The sequence below is a fragment of the Drosophila gunungcola genome (assembly GCF_025200985.1).
Source record: "Drosophila gunungcola strain Sukarami chromosome 3L unlocalized genomic scaffold, Dgunungcola_SK_2 000003F, whole genome shotgun sequence".
In the NCBI taxonomy this organism is placed as follows: Eukaryota; Metazoa; Arthropoda; class Insecta; order Diptera; family Drosophilidae; genus Drosophila; species Drosophila gunungcola.
In genome coordinates, this window is record NW_026453179.1 from 6,913,099 (window position 1) to 6,936,916 (window position 23,818).

The 23,818-nt window shown below is 39.3% G+C and overlaps 6 protein-coding genes across 8 annotated transcripts; 5 read left to right on the forward strand and 1 right to left on the reverse strand.

Moving 5' to 3' along the window:
• Positions 1–1,933: 1,933 nt before the first annotated feature.
• Positions 1,934–11,546, forward strand: LOC128258052 (peptidoglycan-recognition protein LC). Its single transcript, XM_052989425.1, is given in 6 exon segments — positions 1,934–2,093; positions 3,673–4,184; positions 4,186–4,654; positions 7,561–7,728; positions 10,846–11,174; positions 11,176–11,546. Coding segments are annotated over 5 exon segments (1,512 nt in total). The 5' UTR covers positions 1,934–2,093; positions 3,673–3,839; the 3' UTR covers positions 11,377–11,546.
• On the forward strand, positions 9,840–10,409 carry LOC128258055 (peptidoglycan-recognition protein SD-like). Its single transcript, XM_052989429.1, has one exon. The coding sequence runs from the start codon at positions 9,986–9,988 to the stop codon at positions 10,352–10,354; it is 369 nt and encodes a 122-aa protein (XP_052845389.1). The 5' UTR covers positions 9,840–9,985; the 3' UTR covers positions 10,355–10,409.
• Positions 11,547–12,009: 463 nt separating the features above from the next.
• LOC128258260 (peptidoglycan-recognition protein LF-like) lies at positions 12,010–13,219 on the forward strand. Of its 2 annotated transcripts, XM_052989784.1 has the most exons (3): positions 12,010–12,148; positions 12,206–12,339; positions 12,409–13,219. In XM_052989784.1, exons 2-3 carry the CDS (start codon positions 12,226–12,228, stop codon positions 12,799–12,801), a joined length of 507 nt encoding a protein of 168 aa, XP_052845744.1. In that variant the 5' UTR covers positions 12,010–12,148; positions 12,206–12,225; the 3' UTR covers positions 12,802–13,219. The 2 variants fall into 2 exon arrangements, with proteins under 2 accessions (XP_052845744.1, XP_052845745.1); XM_052989785.1 differs by lacking the exon at positions 12,010–12,148 and having other exon boundaries at positions 12,189–12,339.
• Positions 13,220–13,671: 452 nt separating this feature from the next.
• Positions 13,672–15,718, forward strand: LOC128258208 (peptidoglycan-recognition protein LF-like). Its single transcript, XM_052989715.1, has 4 exons — positions 13,672–14,015; positions 14,085–14,236; positions 14,658–15,042; positions 15,103–15,718. Exons 1-4 carry the CDS (start codon positions 13,679–13,681, stop codon positions 15,552–15,554), a joined length of 1,326 nt encoding a protein of 441 aa, XP_052845675.1. The 5' UTR covers positions 13,672–13,678; the 3' UTR covers positions 15,555–15,718.
• On the reverse strand, positions 15,685–23,792 carry LOC128258207 (UTP--glucose-1-phosphate uridylyltransferase). 2 transcript variants are annotated; one of them, XM_052989714.1, is made up of 8 exons: positions 23,582–23,792; positions 18,607–18,793; positions 18,451–18,542; positions 17,544–17,890; positions 17,253–17,478; positions 16,622–16,760; positions 16,149–16,558; positions 15,685–16,081 (listed from the first exon to the last, which is right to left on the reverse strand). In XM_052989714.1, the coding sequence occupies exons 1-8, from the start codon at positions 23,606–23,608 to the stop codon at positions 15,974–15,976; spliced, it is 1,536 nt and encodes a 511-aa protein (XP_052845674.1). In that variant the 5' UTR covers positions 23,609–23,792; the 3' UTR covers positions 15,685–15,973. The 2 variants fall into 2 exon arrangements, with proteins under 2 accessions (XP_052845674.1, XP_052845673.1); XM_052989713.1 differs by lacking the exon at positions 23,582–23,792 and adding an exon at positions 22,277–22,553.
• Positions 18,790–20,437, forward strand: LOC128258209 (uncharacterized). Its single transcript, XM_052989716.1, is given in 3 exon segments — positions 18,790–19,196; positions 19,198–19,503; positions 19,561–20,437. Coding segments are annotated over 3 exon segments (927 nt in total). The 5' UTR covers positions 18,790–19,064; the 3' UTR covers positions 20,050–20,437.
• Positions 23,793–23,818: the final 26 nt, after the last annotated feature.

Here is a 23,818-nt window from a genome sequence, read left to right on the forward strand (position 1 = left end):
ACTCTAACCCCCTTATCACCACCGACCGTCTGTTCAACCCCCTTCAAGAGTGACGTACATCCATTGACTAATTAAAACCACAACGCCTTGAGAAAAAGTTACACCTACTCTCCGTATCGTATTTTTGGCTATAAACAATGACAAGAGTGCGGCACGTGTAGCTACCAAAAAAAAAGGCGAAGATTGAACCAAGCAAAGAGAAATAATGAATAATAATTAAGGACGGAAAATGTATAAAGCTAGGTATATACAAATAGCTATGGTGATTGATTTTGCAGCCGATGCAAAGATATTGTTAACTGCTTCATCGGAAATGATTTACAATAATTACTGACGTTTTTCGCAATAAAATGGGTCAACAAAGAATAGATTGCCTGGCTACAAAGGGCATAAATCATTAGATGATGTTTAAGTAAGAACTTGAACTGCAGTCATAAAACAATAAATTTAACAGGTCTCTCAAAAGCTTATCAGTATTTCAAAAAACACTTAGAAATGAGACATTGTTTACATTTATTAGCGATACAATTTTGTCAAGCTTTCTATTTATTATTATATATTTTTTTATTTATAAAAAAAAGAGTATTTTGATATCGTTCCGCCAATTTATAGCTCTTTACGATTTATCCATTAACAGTTTCCCGGCGCCCTTTTTGGACTATCAACGATTTGTTCATAATTACATTAAATATTTTTCAACGCATGTACAATGGGTCAAGCTGGAGTTGGGAGAGAAAAGGCCTGTACCACAAAGTGAAATAGCCAAAACCGATTGCGGGCCACAAACAAAACAATTCTCGGAAATGGTAGCGCAATTTAAAATGTTCAAATTTTAGCCCTCATTGCACTGTCTGTGCCAAAAGTGTTCGGAGCCGGGAGAGAGCCGGAGATTTGTGTTGTTTATTGGTTGAACAAATAAAAAAGTATAATACATATACACCGCTAATATCTGTCGGTGTGGTGTGGACGACTAAACAAAAACAAACAGTCATCGTCAGGTGGAGAACTGGAGAGCCCGATCCCCAGCCAAGGGGCGTAGCTAGAAGTATCATTATAAATTTGACTAATATCTGGAATATATAAAAAAACCCGAAATAGAGAACAGGTTCCTCAACTTAGTGACGCACCGAAATACCGAAAAACGCAGCTCTGAAAATGCAGCTTCGGAATCGTTTCAGATTCTTAAGATCACTAACTTTCCGCTACAAACCCGTTTCGATCGGGGAAAAGCTCCTAAGTAACTCGATTGCACCAAATTCGAAGAACGAAATGAAAATCAATATCACTATCTGGCATATTAAGATCATTATTTTCATTGTTTATTGTTTAGCTCGTGCTTTTTAGTGAAACAATTTTTAAAGATTATTTAATACCGATAATTTTTTTTTAAACAAAACCATACGTCTTAAATAGCTAAAGTCTGCGGTTGAATTGCTAGCAGCAAAAACAACTTCCCCTTTTTGCCTCGTTTTTTTTTTTTTGAATTTATCTTTAAAACAAAAAAATTGACAAAATACAACAATTCACAAAATACCGGGCTAGAGAGGTGTATTGGCATAATTAAAATCATTTTTATTATGACTTTTTAACGCCTTTAATTGCAGTTCAACCATTTTTTATATACTCCATTAATGTTAATACAGATTTATTCTGAAAACTGCATCCATACTTTAATTTTTTTTAATTTTGTAGGACAAGGTTTTCCAGATGCTTTATGAAAATCTTTTCAAAAAACTTATATTAAAATGCAAATCTGTAGCGAGACGTGTTGGACTGCCTTAAAATCGGACTCAAATCAAACAACTTTGGTTAAATAATAAAAAGCGGATCGCTCTCCCGTTCTCACTCTCGTTTTTCTCAGCGCTCTACTCTCCCTATCGCGCTCCCACACGCAGCCATTATGGACGCTCCAGCTTTTCAGGCCGCTGCGATTTAATCGCCGCTCAGTTGATCAGAGTCACTCGAACGCGCCGCTGCTCAACGATTCCGAATTGGCGCGAAAACAAATACAAAAAAAATAAAGTTACAAGTTTTGTATATAGTATAAACGCTCAAATATTTACGTGCTGCATCGGATTCGTCGGCGATTGGAAGTGCGTAAAAAATAAAACATATATAGAGCATTATACACCTCAGAATATCCAAGTTTTATATGGTTAAAGCACTTAAAAATATGACCACAAATATAAATCATTATTATTAACCAATTAAAAATGTGCCAAAGTGTAAACTAGTTCATTTGAAATGTATGCAGTTTACAAAACGTGATTTTTCTTTGGAATGTTAATAACCCTTTCGTAAAACCCCAAAGGAAACGGAATATTTCCTGGGAAAAACAAGCTATCGAAACACCGATCAAAAATCAATTAATTTGCACATAGGCCATATTTAATGATAATTTTAAAAACACGTAAAACACCAGAGTTGTTAATTATTATCGATTCTCCAGGCAGAACGAATTCAAACAACAAAGAGACACCCATATTGCGCTGTTTTTGTGAGTGTATAAGTGGCAATGGCCGCCGCTCAAATGGCAGTGTATTGGTGCGCTCAGTAATGGCACTCAATGTGCCATACGGTTCCTCATTTTTGTAGCCGTTGTCGTTGCTCGGCATTCCATTCCGTGTTATCTCAAAAGTGCGCTCTGTGCCAACTCTGGCACATCGATACTAACATATAGTATACAGTCAATATTCTTTCGGGTTTATCAGAGTTCTGAGAGTTCTGGGAATTATATCAAAGAGAGTTACTGTCTTGCATTTGGGCAACCTCTTGGGGAAATTGAAAAACTTCCACCAAGACGTCTTGCCATAAATATGACGATCTTTGATCTATCGATAGACTTGCATATATCCCCGAATTGAGTAACAAGTGTGTTTTGTGTTTCGTATTTCTCGGAATCCACTTAAGTAAATTTACTACGTCAATGATTATAGCTAATTTGCATAAGCCTTGCTTTCGTGAGACCTTATTGACGAACTTTATGAATCGAATTGAGCGTTATACTATATTGTATTGTACCTATGTGTGCTGAGCAGTAAACTAAATATGGCCGTGCACTATTCGAAAACCCGCATGTCTGAATTACACAAACTTCATTGCTACACAGCAGCCACACAGCAGCCTCACAGCTTTTCATTCGCGTTTTATAAACTGTATAGACGGGCCCTCAGGCAATCGAGCTTATCAACAATCGTGTATACATGAACTGGAAGCGTTGATTATACGTATAAAGCACTAGGAAACTGGAAAATAGTATGCCCTAATGGACTGTGATAACAATAAAACAATTGTTTAAAGCATTTAAAGATCGTAAAACGAAATTACAAAAATCATATTTTATATATTTACATTAAAGAGATAAAAAAAACCAAAATTAATTTGATTAATAAATTAGTAATAAAATATATTTCATTCTGACTTTAATTCAGAAATGGTGTTTTCGAAAAATGTTATCAACCAAATATAACATAAGATAATGTTTGTTAAACTTCATAAATAAATTGTATTTAATATAAAACATTAGGTAAATTTAAAGTGAACCCAGAGTGAAGCCACAGTAAAACTCATTTAAACTCAGTACAAACAATGACTTTCTTCGAAATTTATCATTTGACTTGCTCATTATCAAGCAGTTAACCGGGAACAAAAAAAACGTATACTTATTTGCAGATGCTCACGATGTGATGTTTGCCCAGAGCTGCGCCCAGTCAGCCGATCTGCCATATAATAATCTAATCCCTGGCGAAAATGTTCTACCCAATCTGCTAAGTAGGAAGGCCAACACATAACACAGAGGAAATTGAAATCTGGTTACGTGACTGTTTCGATCGGTCGACATGCATTTAAGCAATGAAACGGAAATGAACCAATGTCCCAAGACGAAACGTAGACTCATAGATCCTTCTGCCCCCAAAAACTGCAGTACTTCGTCGACGGACTCGGGTGTTATACTGAACGATAATGCGGCAACATTCCGGCCGGAGAAGGAGACGAAGAAGGAGACCAAAGACGGGGGGTCGGACGAAGGGCAGTTCCAATCAAAATCGGATGCGAAAACGGAACCCAAGCGTATCAGCATCGAGCACACTGTGAATATAACAAAGGAAAATGCTGGAAAGTCATCTTCGCCGACGGTTTCCATACGGAGCACCACCATTTCCATTGTGTCCATCGATGAGAACTGCGATCGACTCCAGTTGTATTGATAGTGATTCGGAGGCCGACGATGCCGAGGATTACACGGTCCAGAAGCTGGGTCACCAGGTCACCTACCCGCCCAACAGTTCCCACCTGCGCGACCTCAATCAGGGTCTGACGGTGATCAGTCACCAGGTGGGTCCCGGCCAGGCGTCAGTCCCACCTCCGAATCCCATGGAGGCTGGTGTCGTGGCCAAGCAAATATTGAACGGCAGTCTGGCCGTGGCCACGCCCACTTCTCCGCCGGGCGGAGCAGCCCAGGGAATCGGGAGCATCGCGCTGACCAACTCCACGGACGTGACCTTCGGCGACAAGCATTTCTACGAGGGACCCGTCACGATACAGCAGTTTCTCATCGACAATCGGGACAAGTGGAAAGCGGGCGAGGGCCCAGGAGGCGGTCAGGATAATCCCGCCTTTAATGGTGGCGCTACAGTGAATGGGAGTGCGCCGGGTAAGTTATCATGTCACAATCAAACCAAACTAAATGTATACGAATGAATCAGTGAACTTAATAATATTATTTGATGATGATTTTGATAATACCAATGACTTTGTGAAACACGATATTTATATTTTTATAATTTTTGAATGGTAAAAAACGTTTTATATTAATACACCCAGACAAAAAACATGACAAATCCATATATTTTCACTTCGAAGTAAACATTTTCGGTAGTGACTTTTATTTTTAAGTGAGAAAAAATGTAGTTTTAAAATGAAAAAATACCATGTTTTTAGTTTATTTTAGTATATATTTTGAAAAACAATGCTAAATTCAAACATTTTAATGTTTAATTTTACTATTCCGTTTTTCTCTGGTTGTACAACAATAACAATCTTACATTAAATAAATATTAATTTTGATTCTTAGGAAAAATAATTCTTGAAATAAATTGAAGTGGTACGATGTTAATTTTATAATTACTTACTGCATATCAAATTCGACGAAATAATATTAATAATATTTTAACAAATGTGGAAAATTATTAGATTTAAATAGTTCCCATTTGATTAGGCTGAATTTTAATTGACATTAATTAACATGGTTTAATTTCAAACTAAATTTACATATTAATATCAATTCTGAAAATAGTCAAATGAAAAATGTTTAAAAATTTAGTACGCATTTTAATATTTAAAATCACTAAAAGCAACACCGGATAAAAATAAAAATTAAAAATATTTAAGTTTAGTGCAAAATATTTGTAATGTTATAAGAATATTAAAAATATTTTACTGAACACGTTTGCACATACATCTTGATACCTTTTCTTCGATGCATGTCCTTAATATATTATCGTTCCTATTTCCTGCTGCTTTTGTGAACATTCCTATTCTGTCTTCACTTTGCCTCGGTTTTATTTGCTTAATTGGGCGATACGAAGCGCATGTGGGGATTTGTTTACCCAACTCAGGCAGACAGTTGGCCTGGTCTAACGACCGTTCTGCGAATGGTAGATTAGCAGATGGCCCACAAATCGCTTGAATTTATGAGATACGCATAGAACAAATGCTACATTGTGCTAGAATAACAAAATAAGTGCATTTTAGTGCTCAAGTTCACAGAGTCCCAGAAATGTGCTCAGGAATTTTTTTAAGCAATAACAAAATAAATAAATTAAACCAGGGGTTAACTTCAAATATATTTTGAACTTATTAAGTAAACCAATTCCGCCATATCTTTAATATAAGGAAAATACCATTAAATTTATTTATAAAACTAGGATTCTCAATCCATTTTTTTGTCGAATCTGTTTTTTTTAAATTATTTTTTAAGTGGCTTTTAATTTTCCAAATATTTGTATGCAAGTTTTTTTATACATCAAATCGTTAAAATTAATTTAATTATTTAAAGTCAAACAACTCAAGCTTAATATTATGGCAACACACGAACTAAATCGTTCTCCCATATAATCTTCATATTCATGAGAAAAGTTTTGACAACAAGAGTATTGGAAATTGTTCAAGTTAACACACTTTTTGTTACCCCTGTAATAAAAAAATATAAGAATAAGCCAATTTAACCCGTTATGCTGTATTTATGCTAATGATTAGAATCTATTTACAATGAAGACGCAAAGAACAAATTCATTCACAAATAGAAAATGTATCTCAGTTGATCCAAGGTCCCTTAGGCCATAAATCAAAGCGGTGAAAACTCGCGATAAATACTAGAACAACAATAGCAGCTGCCCACATGCAATTGTTTACTTGAATGATTTTCACAATTACCATAATTAAAGCGGAAGAAAAAAATCAAAATCCCATTGGATTTTAACTAGGCGACTGCGTGTAAATTTAGTTAGCTGTATTTAGGTTCTGGTATTATATAGACGGGTTATTCCCCTGGATCTGGCAATAAATACGATCGTGCCTGTGTAGAGTAGGGGATTTTTTTTGTTGTCTACTTGTGTGCCTTAAATACTTGCTAAATGAAAAAATTAAAAAACAAGAATGAAACAAGCATACGCACGAGTCGGGAAAAGTACCCACCGATCGGCTTCAGTTGTTCATATGGAGCGATCGGACAATGTCGAGGAACGCGCTTGAAATTTGCCTAAAGTGTCACGAGATAATCGTGGATAATGGCAGTCGAATCGAGTGTGATAATGGGCTGTGCGGACGGTTTTGCCATCGCAAATGCTCGGAATTAAGTGAGGATCAGCTTAAAGTGCTTGATACGGTGTCCAATTTAAGGTGGAAGTGTGACTCCTGTCTGGGCAGGTTGAAAAATGGAGCGAAAATGAGCCAGTGGTTAGAGAACGCCTTGCGAGAGCACGAAAAACGATTGGAGATCCTAGAGCAAGGCCTAGAAAAGAGTAAGAAAAACCTTTTTATCTTTTCAAAATTTTTAAAATTTTTGTTTCCTTTAAAAACGATAATTTATTTTATTGAAACCAAATTTTGTACTTTTAAGTACAAAATATAGATATCCTTGCGATGATGTTTTAAAGATTTTTAGAAAAATGGTATTTTAAAATTATTGTTATTATTTTCTAGCCTTGCATATCAATTAAATAGTTACTTAAACGAATACTTGAAGGAAAGTTTTCCAAAGTACAATCCAAAAAAAAGGAAAAACCATAAAATAATAAAACATTTAGTTTAGTTTTTACCTTTTCGCAAAAATATCTTTATATAAAGAGTCCTTACTATTGAAAAATCTAATATCACCTTTTTTTACATTGAGCAAATGTTTGAGAAAAGGTTTATCGGAAAAAATTTTAAATTAAAGAACATGTAAGCAGAACTCATAGGAATCTTAAGGCATTTTATTATTTAATTTTTAAAGAGAGAAGACCTTTAACTTCCTCTAACGACCCTTTACTAACCCACATTTTCACGCGCATTTTGCAGGTTCCAAATTGGATGATCCGGCGCAGACGCCACCTCTCTGCCCCTTTCTACCCAACACTATTGGGCGCAAGGCCGTCACAATAACGGTGGTTTTCGTGCTATTGACCACTCTGCTGGGCATTGTTCTGGCCACAACAACCAACATCTTCGGCAAGACGTTGAACCAAAGTAAGATCGGCGATGTCGACGATTCCAGACCAAATATTCCAATCAATTCAACAATAGGTACAGTTTTGTCCCCCACTAAGTGTGCAAAAGTGCTTCCGACTTATCCAGAATCGAATTGGCGACTGTGCTCTAACATATCCTATCTCACCAACCCAACCAGCATGTAAATAACCCATCCTGTTGTCATCCTGTATATAACAAGTCATTGGGAAAATGTGTGTCTATGTGTGTCGGTGCATTATACATCTAGCTGTTCGAATTGCGCGTTTCTGATCGCTGGATCAGTGTTGTGAAGTGAAACATGAATCAAAAGTGTGGCCTACAGTTCAATTGAATGGAATATGCCAGTGAATCCAATTTTACCACCAAACAATGGTAGTTTGACCAAATTTTGAAAATGAAGAACTTTTTTTAATGTTGAGCGCAAAATGTTCTTGCAATGGGTAATTCTAAAGAGGTATTTTTGTAATACACTTCCGAAACAAAAGTGTAAGCTTTAACTTCTCATACTCACTTTAATTTACTTGCAGTTTAACGATGGCAGATTAGAGTTAGTTACAAAAAATATACTTTCTTAACACGAAAGTCTCGTAGATTTTGTTGATCAATCGTTTTAAAATTGTTTCTTTTAAATATGAACAGTATTTTAAAATAATAAATTGGTAACTTTCAAGCATTTAAAATCCCCAATATTTTGAAGTCAGCTAAAGTCTTATTAAAAGTCTTTGCTTTTGGAAAGGGTCACTACCATTGTTTTGACGGCTTCTGTGCCATGCTAATCCCAAACTTTAAATGCAGCCAACTCGGATGTCGTCGAAAATGGCACCTTGGAACTCTTGAAGGTGGCCCAGTGGGGCGGCAGGCCGGCCAAGAAAAAGCTCGATGAGCAGGCGCTGCCTGTAAGCCGGGTTGTCATCTTGCACACAGCCGCCGAGGGCTGCGAGTCGAGGGTAAGTTGGTCCCCCATCCCATGTCCCGCCCATTCATCCTGTTAATTATGTTAACACTCACATTCCCCATCGAAGGAAGTCTGCTCCGCGCGGGCTAAAGTAGTCCAGGACTTTCACATGGACAGCTGGAACTGGGATCATGTCGGCTACAACTTTCTGGTGGGCGGCGATGGCGTGTGTACGAGGGGCGTGGCTGGGACTATGTGGGCGCCCACACTAAGGGCTATAATGTTGGCAGCATTGGGATATCCTTTATTGGAACCTTCACAAAGCGGAAGCCCGACGAGCGGCAACTCAAGGCCTGTCAACTGCTGTTGGAGGAGGGTGTTCGGCTCAAGAAACTGGCACCCGACTACCGGCTCTATGGCCATCGCCAACTTAGCGCCACGGAAAGTCCCGGAGAGGAGCTCTACAAGATCATCCAAAAGTGGCCGCACTGGTCGCACACAATCTAATAAGTCATGTATTATATAATATGTATCAAGTAAATAGAGTCTGTAGAAATATGACCAACAGATGCACTTTATTTAATCTCATTCCCTCACCTATCCCCCTCAAAAATTTCAAAAGGAAGCAAATATGTTCTAGTGGTTGAGTTGAATGGAATATCGAGCTGTTCGTGATGCATTAACCTTTTTAGGAGACATATAAAGCAGGCATGCAAGCCATTAGGAAAATTACAAAAAAAAAATAGTTGTTATTTCCTATTTCATACTTAAAGTTTACAACTTCATCATTACTTTACTTTTATTTGATATACAAATAATTCAAAAGTTTCTAGTCTACTTTTTTCTAGAATGTAGATTTAACTGCGGATAAGATCGCCAGGAAATCTATTTTGTATGAGACATAAAGGTTTTATTATGTTTTTTTTTATTGATTAAGTTTTTTTTTTGTTTGCCGTTTTAAATTGTTATAGTTGTATTCTGGCATTAAGTGAATTCCTTATTAAAAACTGTTTCCTAAACGGTTTCGCATTCATTCCTTTGGAAAACTCCCAAGGCTAACTAAAACAGCTGATTTTTTTAAACCAGCCGATGATTCCGAAGTCCATGTTGACGGAAAACTAGTCGTGATCGGGATAAAGAGTTGGAATGGCTTGGCCACTAGGGGAACACTATCCCCTCTCAATCTCCCGGTCTCCAGGATTATAATCTCCGATACTCAGACCGAAATTTGTGAGACAAGGGTATGTAAATGGAATATACATATTTTATTTTAGGGAACCACTTAACAACCGAAGAACGTTCTTATTTTCCATTTAGGAGTCCTGCTCCTATTGGGCCCGAGTCACCCAGAGCAGGCACATGGACAACTTTAACTGGCCTCAATTGGGATACAACTTCCTAGTGGGCGGGGATGGACGTATTTACGAGGGGCGTGGCTGGAACTACGAGGGCGCCCATACGCGGGACAACAACAACAACAGCATCGGTATTAGCTTTATGGGAAAATTTCAACGCAACGAACCATCGCAGAAATCATTGGACGCCTGTCAGTTGCTCATTGATCAAGGTGTCCGCCTTAAAAAACTAAGTCTCGACTACCAACTTTTGGGACATCGGCAGATAACAGGCACCTTAATGCCTGGCGAGGCGCTCTACAGGATCATCCAGACTTGGCCGCACTGGCTCAACTTGACAAAGACGGGACCCGACCTACATATGACCCAGTAGATTAGATATTTAGATTTAATCAAATTAAGATTGAATAAAGGTGCCAAAAATTACACTTTCTGAACCTTTTTTATTCAACAAATTATTCATTGATTGGGCTTAGACTTTAATCTCTAACAATAGCACCAAACGACTCATAAAAACAAAAGTTTATGGCATAATTTAATTGTTACTAATAAAAATGTTCAAGATTATGCTGGGACAAGAATTAAAATATAAAGGGAAGCTCGATATTTATAACAAAAAGGGGGTTATTGGTCATAAAAGTTTTTGGAAGAATTGGTATAAGTTCAAAATAATACAAATAACTTGGTAAATGGCCTAATAAAATTCATATAACAAATATGTTTTAAATTATTTAATTATTATTATTATTATTATTATTTCCTTTTAACAAATGCCGCTTTAAATGACCTAACCAAAATTAAAAATTGATGTTAAATCAAAGATTATATAACTAAAAACTAAACATAGCCCTGAATAATCCACAGATCTGGACAACATTGGTGGCGGCTTGATACTGCGGTTTGTGGAGCGTCAACAATGGCTCGCCCAGCCGCCGCAGAGGACGGTACCGGATCTGGTGCAGCCGGTGAAAATGGTCATCGTCCTGCCCACCAACTCGGACAATTGCACCACCCAGGCGCAGTGTGTGTTCCGAGTGCGCCTGCGTCAGTCCTTCGACATTGAGTCGGTGCAGGAGGACGATATAGTCTTCAACTTCCTGATCGGCGGCGATGGCAATGTGTACGTGGGACGTGGCTGGGATCAGGTGGGCGCCCACATGCCCGGCTATAACTCGAAGAGTCTTAGCCTGGCCTTACATAGGATCGTTTCAGACCCTCAAGCCGTCGGACAAGCAGCTCAGCGTCACACGTCTTTTGTTGGCCAAGGGAGTGAAGCTGGGCAAACTCGACCCCAACTACCGACTCACAGCGGCCAGTAAGTTAGAGCCAAGTTTGACCCAGTACAAGGCGGATGCCCTCTACCAAAGCTTCGGCAATTGGACTCATTGGTCGTAAATAGTTTTCTATAGTACATATATGCGCAGCTTCAATTTATGGATGTTCTCATTCATTTTCGTCTTGATATTGTAGCATAGGTGTTCTCTCTTTAATGTGTGGCATATTTGATTTAGCTAGAATTACGATTCGTTTGAAAAAATGTGATATTAAATAAAGAAAAATAATAATCAAGTCACTGGGTCAAAATCTAGCTGATAACTGGAATCGGGGATTTTTCTTAGGTGCCGCCGTCTGAAGCTGTTCGAAACGGGAAAAGGTGACTTACAAACCACACATGTAAGATGCCGTGCTAACTAGGTTTTTGGTCTTTCATTTCGTTGATTAAGTATTTTCGGGGGACTCCCCACTTTTTTAAATTCTACCTGTTATCTATTATTTGCTGCTGCTCGTTTGCTTTGTGCGATTACGCCAAAAAAAAATTCTTTAGAGATTAAATAATATATAAAACCGTAAGTAAACAATTCTGAAATAAATGAAAACACTGATGCTGAATGAATATACATAGAAAATAAAGAAATGTAAAGCTTTTTGCAAGGTAAATACATATACATACATACATTATCAATTTACGGCAGACTGATCTCAGTGCGCATTCTGCTGTCGTTTTGAATAGGTTTCAGCCTGTTATTGCAATAATGGCAGATCTTGAGTTGAACGGCCTTGAAGAAAATCGGGAAAAGGGAGTGAAAATCAAGCGGCTTTACCTGGTAATTTTCCTGTTTCTTTTCATAACCATTCCAGTTGGCTACTACTTTTGAATAGAATAGAAGTAAGTGTGAATCAATAATTTAGTTTAGTATCACAAATACTTATCAGTTTAGCTTAGGTCACAGAAACGATCTTTATATGATCGATCGTGAAGAGTGGGGAGCTAAGGAACCCATATCCAGGGACTATTTAAATCTGCCAGCTCAAAACGTGGTTATTCATCACACAGCAACTGAGCAGTGCCAATCGAAGGTACTATGCATAGAAAGACAACTTCAAGTTGATAAAAATTCGATTACATATTATATATTCTGTTCCTAGGATGATTGCATACACCGCGTGCATACTCTGCAAGACTTCCACATAAGGATCAGGGATTGGCATGATATTGGCCTAAATTTCCTTGTGGGCGGCGATGGAGAGATTTATGAGGGGCGTGGCTGGGATGTACGAGGTCAGCCATTGAGGGGTTTCGAATCCGTATCCATTAGCATTGCATTTATTGGAACTTTTACAAATGTGGAGCCACCAGAGCAACAAGTGGAGGCTTTGAAACGACTCATGCACGACGGAGTTCGGCGAAAGAAGTTGCAGCCAAATTACATGATCTACGCTCAGCGTCAATTTGAGCCCACTGAAAGTCCTGGCCAGAAACTTTACGAGCTTATGAAGCAGTGGCCCCGCTGGTCAACCATTATGAAGCACATTCATTAAATGCCTAACTAACTTTAATATAATTGTTACTAAATTTTTAGAAAAAATTAAGAGAAACGCATTTTTGGTGTATTAAAAAAAATACATTCTTTTGGAAAAATTACTTTGCCTCCTGACAGGCAAATACAGTAACATTTAACAATTAAAGACACTAAAAATAAGATTAATTGCATAATATTTTCAGACTTAAAGATTTTCGCTGCCGGATTACATGTCAATACTGACCTTCAGAGGAATATCATTTTTTTTCAAATAAAATTGACATAAACATCATAAAGAAAGAATATATATCAGCTGCCATTAAACAATTTTCACTTTTATTTAAGAATTTAAGCCTGCTTCGAAAGGCGTTCAGGTCTCCTTCTTAAGATAAAGTTACTTAACATGTTTTCATTATTTCAGCAACCAAAATCAAATAATAGATTAAAAAAATACAAGATACAATCAAATGAATTTTAAAATAAACATAAATATGTGTTTGAAGGTTAAATACATAATAACCAGTGAATCTCAGCCACCAGAAATGATCTGTACTATTGTATTTACATATATATCGAGCGTGACGTGTGGGATGCAAAGGGTCCTAAGGCAAAGGACTTTCTGAATCAGCCACTCAAAACTGAGATTGTTTAGCATTAGATGTAGATCACTCGAATTCTTAAGCGACGTTTGTTCCTATAAACCGGAAAACAACAACAACAACCGTCTTTTAAGTCTGCTTAAGAGACCTAAAAGCAAGTATACGCCCCCTTGGCAAAAGATCTAAGAATCTCTTTTAATCTCAATTGGGCGCGTTTAGAGATCACCCACCCTGCTGGCAAAATAGGCACCCTGTATAAAGCTTTTAAAGCTCAAAAATATAAACTTATTTATAGGCATGAATATGTCTTATCGGAGAGCTTACGAACTGCGCTGCCACTGCGCAGTTTTGAGTGTCGGGGGATTTTTTTCAGACGCCAACAGAAATAAGCAACAATTAGGCCAGCTTTTTAATGGGTCCGGCTCAAATCAGTTGGCATCGGATTTTCGTCTGGAGAGGTTCGTTGGTAGCAGGGTTCAATCAATACAGTTCAAGATGCAGAAAACCGTGGTAAATGATCTCCCAGAAGAGCCGAGAATTAACGTGAAAAGATTCCCCCGCGAGCTTCTCTATCTCTGTGCAATTCTCCTGATTTTGGTGGCACTGGTAGCCGGATATTCCCTGTGGATGATGAGTGAGTTGTCTTAGTTGATCGGAAATGGATGGAAACTTAATTCCCAATTCAATTGTTAACCTGGCTTAGCCCAATCCACGAGTTCTTCGAACAAAGGTTTGCACATATTAGACCGCAGCGAATGGCAGGGGGAACCACCGAGCGGAAAATACCCGCACCTAAAGCTGCCCGTATCCAATGTGATTATCCACCACACGGCAACCGAAGGATGCGAACGGGAGGTGAGTCTGGAAGTCTGGTTTAATATTAATTTTAATTTTAACTGATTGAAACTTGTTATTATCCTTGGCTCACTACCATAATTCCCTATTTAACAAGATCATTTTTAAATACATACTCTTTAACTGATAATTTCTTTAAATTGAAAAGTTTCTTTAAAAATGTTCTCATCTGTATAAGTATTTAGTCAATATTCCACTGGGAAACCCCAATTAAAAAAGCTAAATTATTTAAGCTTAAAAAAACCCAGTTTGGTTAATTTTGTATGCCATGAGCCGACAGAGTTTTTCCCCTTTTCTCCCTTCTATCTTAAACTAATTCTCATATTTAAAGTGCTTTGGCAAATATTTACCAACCTAAAAAGCAAGTCATAGCCACTGACTTACATACTTATGTGTTTTTCATTATTTTATATTTTCTTAGGACGTTTGCATATACCGCATGCAGGTCATCCAGGCATTCCACATGAAATCCTTGGGCTGGGTCGACATCGGGTATAACTTCCTGGTGGGCGGAGATGGTCAGATCTACGTGGGTCGCGGCTGGCACATCCAAGGTCAGCACGTCAAGGGATATGGCGCCATATCGATCAGCATCGCCTTCATCGGAACTTTTGTGAATATGGAGCCACCTGCTCTTCAAATTGAAGCAGCCAAGCGACTGATGGACGAGGGTGTACGACTGCATAGGTTACAACCGGACTATCACATCTACGCCCATCGCCAAGTTAGTCCCACCGAGAGTCCTGGCCAGAAACTATTCGAGCTGATGAAGCACTGGCCCCGCTTTGCGCCCGATGTAACTTCATGTAAGGAAACTGAAAGATAGAAACGATTTGAAGGTGTTTAATTTTATATACTCTTTTTAGTGCGCCTCCTAAGCAATTCCAGCTTGAAGTTCGTTACCCGACCTTACTGGCTAGCCCAGCCACCCACGGTGCCACTCAATCCACTTCAACTGCCCGTTCAGAGCGTGAGATTCGTGGCCACCAATACTCAACCTTGCTCCACCCAAGCGGAGTGCATTTTTCGAGTACGCTTGCTGCAAAGTCTTCACATCGAGAGCATTGGATATAAGGATATTAACTATAATTTCGTGGCGGCTGGAGACGGCAACATCTACGAGGGCAGGGGCTGGGATCACAGCTGCCAATCCCCGAAAGATGCAGATCATCATCAGGATTCCAAAGAACTTGTCGTGGCCTTCGTTGGCCCTTCAGCTAGCAATAAAAAGCTAGCCCTAGAACTAATACAACAGGGCATTAAACTGGGCCACATAAGTAAGGATTATAGTCTAATAGACGACTCAGAAGAATCTTAGAAAAGCGGAAGCAGAGGGAAGAAGCTGAACCAGTGCCATCCCTGTGCCATCTTTCAAAGTGATACTAGTTTAAGAACAATTAAGGACTTCGAACATATCTCATATCGAATACGTCACAATTTATCCAGCATTAGAAATAAACATGCCTTTATTGAGTTTCAACAGCTGCTATCTTTTATATCTCATTTGAACGACTACGACTAACATTTTTGAAAACATATTGCGATTCGTTTTTGATTTAAAAAACCCTGACTGGCTTCTACTTAACGATATATACAGATGACACACTTTGTGCTTACAACAATTGGCTAAATGAAATTCGTAATTGGAAATTGGGAACGCGAACATGGCTACTACATAAAACTTAGAAAATTAGGCTACAGTTAGTGAGACGATCATCCAATTGCAGAGGATTTGGTTTAGTGGTCCAAGATGCGCATGTTGCCGGACACGATCTTGTTCTCCAGAATGGCACCGGCCGGGATATCGATACGGTCGCCATGGTTGGCAATGATGATCACAGTGCCCTGCGGAGTCGAGTTAATAAAGTAAATTAAAATAGAAGACATCAAATACAAGGCATTTGACACATACGCGCAGGGAAACACCACGACCGAAGGTCACATCTCCGCTCACGGTCAAGTGATCCAGCTCAATGATGTCCGGGATGTTGGCGAAGCGACCCAGGAACTCCTTCACCTTGGAGAAGTGGTTCTCGCCCAGCTTGACGAGCGGCGTGGTGGGGAACATGCGCTGCGGCGACATCACCAGGCTGCCGTTCTTCAGGGTGTACAGATTGGACATGACCAGCAGCAGATCAGACGATTTCTTAACGGGCAAGAAACGCGAGCGGGGCACATTGCAGCCGATGGCGCCGTCGAAGCACTTCATGGCCGCACCCACAGCAGTCTCCAACTGAATGACACGAGTTCCATTCTCGAGCGTCTTGTTGTTCACAATGATCTCCATGTTCAGGGTGCGCTCACGCAAAACGCGATCAATTGCTAAGGGAGGCAAAAGGAATGCGGAATTTTAGGCTTTTCCTTAGCATGAATTACATTACTCACCTGCCAGGTTGGCCCAAATGTTGTTGGTGTTGAAGAACTTGAAGGTCTTCACGGACTTGAAGTCATCCACATGCTCTGGGGGCACCTGGGCGATTTCCAGCAAGCGCAGCTTGTTCTCCATTTGGATGAGAGTACCACCCTGGATAGAGATAAACATAAATTTTTACAATAAACATAGTGCTTTCTAATGTTGTTTAGAGAATATGTACAATTTATTTAACAGCTAACAATATTTTGGTAATTAAAATATTTCTTTTGGTTTTCACTTTGAAATTTTTCACTCGATTTGGGTACCTGTTCCTGTTTTCACAATACGAATGACTTTTGGTGCTACTACGCAATTTCTTAAAAATAATTGTTGAGAAATTTATCTCACATTACATTTTACAATCAAAACTTGAACTCAAATCTAAGGTGAGTTTGGAATGTAATGAGACACAAAATTCTCCAACTTAATTCTTCCAGCTTTAATTAGTTCTAGATTTTCAGCTTCAGATAAAAAGAAATATATATATTTATATAGAGACAACTAAATTTGTATAAGAATCAATTTCTGGAGAAAAAAAGGAAATTATTTTGTATGTTCTTCTCCGTTAACGCTATTACTTCATCTAATTTAATCATATCTCACCTTAACGTCAGCACGGGTCTTGTCGGTGACCTCCATGACAAACTCCACTGGAGTAGTGGCCCGCTCCTCGCCGACCAGTTTGTTGAGGATGCTCAGGTCGACGGTGGCGCCCAGGTTATCGATGTTGGACAAGAAGCAGTACTCGCGGCCCTCCTCGATGAACTTCTTCAGCAGACCAGAGTTGCGGAAGGTGTCGTAGAAGTCACCGTGACCAGGTGGATACCAACTAAGAGCAGGAATTTATATCATAAATTTAAGACATTAATCATTCCAAAGTTAGTAAGAACTCACGCCTCCATATCCTTTTCGATCTCAAAGTCCTTGGCCACCGGCAGGTAGTGCTCGCGACTGATGCGCGGGAAGCAGCTCTGGTTGAAGGTGTGAATCTGAACCCGGAAGCCCTTGTACTTGCGCACAATCTTCTCGGTATCCTCGTCGGTGTTGAAGGAGTTCATCAGGACCAGCGGCACATTGGCATCGTAGGTCTTGTTTAGGTGCTCAATTTGCTGCACGGTCAGATCGAGGAAGGTCAAATCCGATCGCACGGGAATCACACTCTTGGGACCATGGCAACCCATCGAGGTGCCCAGACCGCCATTCAGCTTGATGACCACCAACTTGTCCAGCATGTTGCGGATCTAAATTCAAATCGAAAGCATTAGTACATGTCCTTTAAACATTAAACGGGATGGTATGTTAGAGAGAAGAGGAATGGATTAAGCAGCAGTGATAGCCGAATTTCATTAGGGTTTTATACTACAGCGCAGTGCTTACAAACTAAGGCAAAACTAATAACAAAACAAGGTCCAAAATCTAAACAAAGCGTCCAAAGCCCAATTAGGTTAGATTCGAGCCATGTTCTCAAGAGACACAGAGCAGAAGCGAGAAATATACTGAGAGTGAGAGTAAGAGTGAGAGCCGTGAAGCATAGACGTTTAGGTAAGGGAAAACGCTTTACCTCATTCTAGGTGCGAGACACACGATTATGCATAGTATTTATAGGCAGACATAGCCATATTCAGTATTCAGTATTCAAATCAAAGAACATGAAAGTATGCAAAGTTGGTAAAACAAATTAAGAGAGTTGTAATATCATCAGGATGAGTTCGATTCGGTTTTTGATTCGGTATCGAGATGTGATTCTTTGGCGGGATAACTTGGAGTTTTGTTGGGGTCTGAAGACAGGCCCTCTGCATACCTGCTCGTTCTTGGGCGCCTTAAGGTTCGAGTAGTTCATCACGGCGTTTTCGGGCAGCTTCTGGATCTTGTTCCAGTCCAATGCGGGACCCTCTGCAATCGAGAAATACTTATTAGGTTGTGTCTGCCATGAATGTTATGCTCTAATAGGACTTACCCTCCTGGATAAAGCGTCCGAACAGATCGGCAAAGCGTCCCATCTCAGCCTTGAGAGCAGGCTGGCGGGCCAGCTCCGTGGTCTCCAGCAGACGGTCCACATCGTGCTCCAGCAGGCGCAGGGCATCTCGCTTGGTCACCTCGTGAAACTCCTTGGAGTCCGATGGTGCTCGCTGGTGGCCGCGCACCTGTAAAAATCATCACATCACACATAAATGCCATGAGTTACACTTGGAGAAACTTTAGAGCCGCATCGGCCATTAGCGTGGCCAGCAAAGCGCATCTGCCAGATGCACTCAAGTGACAAAATTAGTGGAGGAAACGCTGACAAAATTGTTGCTATTGCTTGAGCTGTCGTAAGTCCAATTACAAGCTTGGGCTGTCACCCAGACGAGGGCGTTTCCAAAACACCAACAAGACACTGGCGACGTCGGCGACAGTTTTTCCCCAAGCCTTGCGATGACAAGTCGCTGGCTGCTACTGAGTTTGCTACTCTATTTGGGTGGCCAAGAGGCCTCCACGGGTGTGGTTGAAAACTTCAGTGATGGCCTGAAAATGGCCGGACAAATGTTTGGCATCAATACGGCCGCAGGATGTGGCCAATCTGGTGGCCAAAGCCTTTGCCGGCAATTCGATGACTAAAGTACCCAATCTCGTGGGCTATGTACAGAAAACTTTTCAGGGTGCGCAGGAAAACAACGATGATGAGGACCAAGCGGAGGAATTGGAAACGGAAAGTGCCCAGGAAGAGCCACCGGTGGAGAACAGCACCCGCAGACCTCCTCCACTCTCCTTCGACTCCGGGCAAATATTCACGAATATGCTGAGGATGGTGGGATTTGACACCCGCAAAATTGGAGCTCTAGCTTTGAATGCCTTGATCATGATTGCCCAGGCGGTAAGCTTTGTCTTTCCAAATTCAATTGCTTAACTTTAACGATGATACTCTCTTTAGATTGGCGGCTCCCTAATGCAGGTCACCCGAGGAGGCGGTGGATCCTTGGTAGATGCCTCGGCATCGCTGTTCGAGCCCAGCGACCATCGACCGCGTTCTCTGTCCATGGGTTCGCCAATCGATTGGTTTATGCAACGCAATGACCGACATAGCAAAGGACTAATCAAGGATATCATGGATCGGGATCTGCCTGAATACATTGTGGACATGATCGAGGCAAAGGAGAAGCCGGAGGAGGGACAGAATGCTGGCTGTTTGAAGCTTCTCATGTGCAAGGGCAAACCCATAATTTGGGGAATGCAGGAATCGCTGAAGAAACGTCTGGCTGGTGAACCCGAACCACAAGAGGAATTCGATAGCTACTTAAACAAAAGAATTTTCTTTAAGTATCTGCCCAGCCTTGAGGATTTCAGGGTGCATAGTGCTAACTGTGAAACTAAATACCATGAGGAATGCCCTAAGAACGCAACGACCGGAAGTTTTTTTTAAAATAAATAAATAATTTGTTTTAATTTATCTTGGGGGAGGATAACAAAAAATAGAATAGTTTTTCGTTACCTCTACTATTTGGTATTCTATTTTAAATTTTTCTTTAATTGATTTGATACCAAAGAAGTTATCCACAAAAGTATTGCTTTTAATAGTTTCTTTGAAAATAAATATTGTGAAAAATTTTTACTTTTTATTCAACAAATATTTATAAAATACAGAAATCCTATGTATATTTAAGAATGTTTAAAATTAGTCAGAACGATTTTCCACTAATCACAATCAGTGAACCGAACAATCCCCGACTGTTTAACCGTTTAATGATGAATTTGACATTACAATGTAGTCAAGGATGATTATGGAGATAAGTTTCAATCCGATAATCAAATTCCAGCCTAATGTACCATGAAACGACCTCTAAAGATGCAACTGCCCTGGCAAGTTGTGTAATAATTTGCAAAATGGCAATGTTGACAACTACCGGCTCCTTTATTATCACCCTTGGCTGATAACTAATCTTGAGGCATTATAAAACCTCACCGCGGCTTTACTATTTCAAGTTCTAATCACTTAATCTGGGCGTTCCTACAGTCATGTACCAATAATTTCTATGTCACATTAATATCTCGAAAGCGTGCCCTGATAATCCAATTTAGATTTTACCATCAAGAAAGTACTGAGGGCGATGAAATATGGGTCAATCAACTTTGGTAACTTGCTAAAAAAAATACTGTTCTTGGACGTTTCGTAGTAAGGTACCTGCTTATCGATGATTGGCTTGGTAATAATGACTTGGTCAATATTCAATGATAAAAAAGGCTATTATTGTTGCGTAAATATTTACAATTTATGTATGGTTTTGACATTGAAATTCAGACAAGGTTGTGGCATAAGCATTTGCGGATGGCAAAGCCAACATTTTAGTGGTAAACAAAGCTAAAACCCAAACCAAAACATTGGGAAGCAAAGAGACTCCACAAGACAGGTGACGAAAAGCGCCACCTACCGTTCGGATTGGCTTCAAGCCTTGTCAATCAAGGCAGACAAATGCATTTGGCTTATGCAAAATAATTGCCGTAATCGCTTTTATTTTTGCTATTTACTTTTCGAAATCATTACGCAAAAGGCGGTATAATGAGCAGAGGGTAGAGTGAAAAACACGTGCCACGCCCACGGCGCCTACGACTATGCCAGACGATTGCATGTGGGTTATTTATAAAGCAACCGCACTTGCCGCCGATGAGCCATTCGAGCCCCATTCGAGATAAGCCAAAGTCAGAGGGCAGGTGTTTGAACTTCGGCAAGGTCAACATGCTCAAGATAATTTGCTAACTTTTCATTGATGCTTCTTTTGGCGCCGTTTTGTATTTTGGTAAAAGGCTTATGCAATTCATTATGAATTCATAACTGAGATATCTCAAAGATTTTATTTTTATACCATGTACTCGTAGTATGTACGGGTATATTGTGTTCCCACTGAAGTATGAAATAGGAAGCAAAAATAAATGGTAAGAGATAAAAGAATACTATTTTTCAAATCGCTATAGCTTGCCACATAATACATTTTATACAGATCGGATGACATTTAGTTATTTCCAAAAAGTTGAAATTTCTATACTTATTCCAAAACCATCGCAATTGTTCTTATATTTTGGAGTCTGTCTGAATCCGGTAATTAAAGAAAATTAAATAATTTTTGCCTGTGTTTTATTTGGTTTCTCAGATAAGATACGAATTCAGTTCCAGGTAAGGAAGTGCAGAACGATTGGCAGAACATCTCAAATTAATGAAATCTGATTGTTACAAATAAAAAAAATTTTCTTGGTGAAATCAGTTGTTCTTTCGAAACAAATGAAATTTTGTGATTACCGGACATTAGAAACACGTCTCAAAAGAGATAGAGCAAACACAAATATGTTTTTGTTTAATTGTAGGTCGCAAAAACTGATAACATTTCGAATTTACGCGTTAAATATATTACATGATACGAAGTTATATACAGACAGAGGTGTGTTTGGCATACATATTTTTTGGAAATCCAAAAATTTGCAATTACACTTCCTGGTTCAGTGGAATTGGTAGGAAGCAATTAGCTGGTTCTTAAAGAATTTTCCGATTTAAAACACATTGATTTTGCTGCAGTTTTTAGAGGCATAAAGTTAACCCATTGAACTTGGCCCAAATATCGTATTACGAAGGTAGTCTCGGTAGAATTTAGAGAACTTACGCCGGCGCGCTCCAGCAGCACATCGATGGGTCTTATACCGGAGGGCATTGTGAACTATGGAGCACTACTATAAAAATATATCTCACAGCAAAAATCGGAATCTTAACTTTTTAAGTGTTTCGCGAAGCACTCGCGGCAAGAACGAGAGAAAAGAACGCTAAGAGCGGAGAGACGCGAAACAAAAAACGAAGCTCGCTGGTCGAGTGTGCAATTGAAAATAAAGCTGGGATCCAAACGAATTTTGAATTTCAATACAACATTTTTCCAACACGCGGCGACGCCGACGTTGGCGTCGGCAGCGACAGAACAGCAATGAAAACGCGGCGACAAGTGAAGTGAAGCCAGCAGCAACAAGTGATAGCGAAATACAAAAAAAAACTAAAGAGGGAGCTTCTTAGCTTTGGCTAGCCGAAGATTAAATACCTTTGCTTAGTAAATATTTACATGAATATTTAATAAATGTCGAAGTTATGCTAAATCAATCTAGGTTTGATAATTATAAAAGTAAAAAAGCAATTCTTGAATCGCTTAAAACTACTATAACCTGCCAGTCACATACAATTATTTTCAAAAAATGTTGAGGAATTTCAATTTTAATTCTATTATTCCTAGATCATTTGTTCAAATAAATTTAGGAAAAAAATAAGGCTAGGTTTGTGTTCAGCGGAATTTAAAAGCAACAAAGTTACTGTTAATTTTTTTAATGTCCAAAATAATAACATCCTTTGATAGGGTATTTAAAATACAACGGCTGATGCGGCAGAGTGTTTGTGTAAGTGTTGAGCACAACAAAAATTAAACAAAAGAAACAAGTGGGAACAACAAGCGGCAGAGAGTCGCGGGTGCTTATCACTAAAATAAAAACAAACCGTTCACTGATTCCACAACTACATTTCTATGGGCATGTTCCAGTGATAAGAGCCCAGCAGATATATTCCATGATTATTCCAACTGACAACAAATACTAAGCTAATTTTTGGCTTCCCAAAAAGAAACACACGCACACTTACAAACACATCGCGATGAAGGCGACACACGCCCGTACTTAGAGGTCAAATGAAGGTTAGCGCTGAGCAAGTGCAATACATAAAGCAAAGAAAAAAGCAAAAAACCAGTCAAGAGGGCAACTATAACTAAGGAAATTGGCCAATAAACAGAGCCCGACTGGAACCGGCAAAATGCGTTGCATACAATACACTGGAATGTGCAAGCTGCACTCACACTAACGCAGCAAGAGAGACTTGGAATGAGAGACCGGAAGTTTTCTTTTTACACCAATTTATAACTGTAAACTAAAAAGCTCACCTTGGCTTCGTGTGGAACATCCAACATTTTTAAAGTTTTTTAATCAATTTGTAATTTGTCACTTAGTAGAAGTAGCTTAACAATTAAGCTTCACTAATTTTTCCGCACACACACACAGAGAGAGAAACCACACTAAGCCCGCAGTTGTATTTGATTAAATAGGATTTCCCAAGTTGATTTGGCACTGCCCCGAGCCCACGATACCAACAACAAGAACGCTACGATAATAATTTATTG

What these genes read in the sequence shown, in the direction of transcription:
- LOC128258055 (XM_052989429.1), top strand. Translation starts at nt 9,986, where the DNA reads ATGGACAACTTTAACTGGCCTCAATTGGGATACAACTTCCTAGTGGGC.
- LOC128258260 (XM_052989784.1), top strand. Translation starts at nt 12,226, where the DNA reads ATGATCGATCGTGAAGAGTGGGGAGCTAAGGAACCCATATCCAGGGAC. An exon ending in CTGAGCAGTGCCAATCGAAG is followed by an intron (nt 12,340 to 12,408) that starts GTACTATGCATA and finishes TTCTGTTCCTAG; the next exon opens with GATGATTGCATACACCGCGT.
- LOC128258208 (XM_052989715.1), top strand. Translation starts at nt 13,679, where the DNA reads ATGAATATGTCTTATCGGAGAGCTTACGAACTGCGCTGCCACTGCGCA. An exon ending in CCGAAGGATGCGAACGGGAG is followed by an intron (nt 14,237 to 14,657) that starts GTGAGTCTGGAA and finishes ATATTTTCTTAG; the next exon opens with GACGTTTGCATATACCGCAT. An exon ending in TGCGCCCGATGTAACTTCAT is followed by an intron (nt 15,043 to 15,102) that starts GTAAGGAAACTG and finishes TACTCTTTTTAG; the next exon opens with TGCGCCTCCTAAGCAATTCC.
- LOC128258207 (XM_052989713.1), bottom strand. Translation starts at nt 22,324, where the DNA reads ATGCCCTCCGGTATAAGACCCATCGATGTGCTGCTGGAGCGCGCCGGC. An exon ending in AGGCGCCCAAGAACGAGCAG is followed by an intron (nt 17,891 to 18,450) that starts GTATGCAGAGGG and finishes ATTTGAATTTAG; the next exon opens with ATCCGCAACATGCTGGACAA. An exon ending in ATCGAAAAGGATATGGAGGC is followed by an intron (nt 17,479 to 17,543) that starts GTGAGTTCTTAC and finishes TCCTGCTCTTAG; the next exon opens with TTGGTATCCACCTGGTCACG.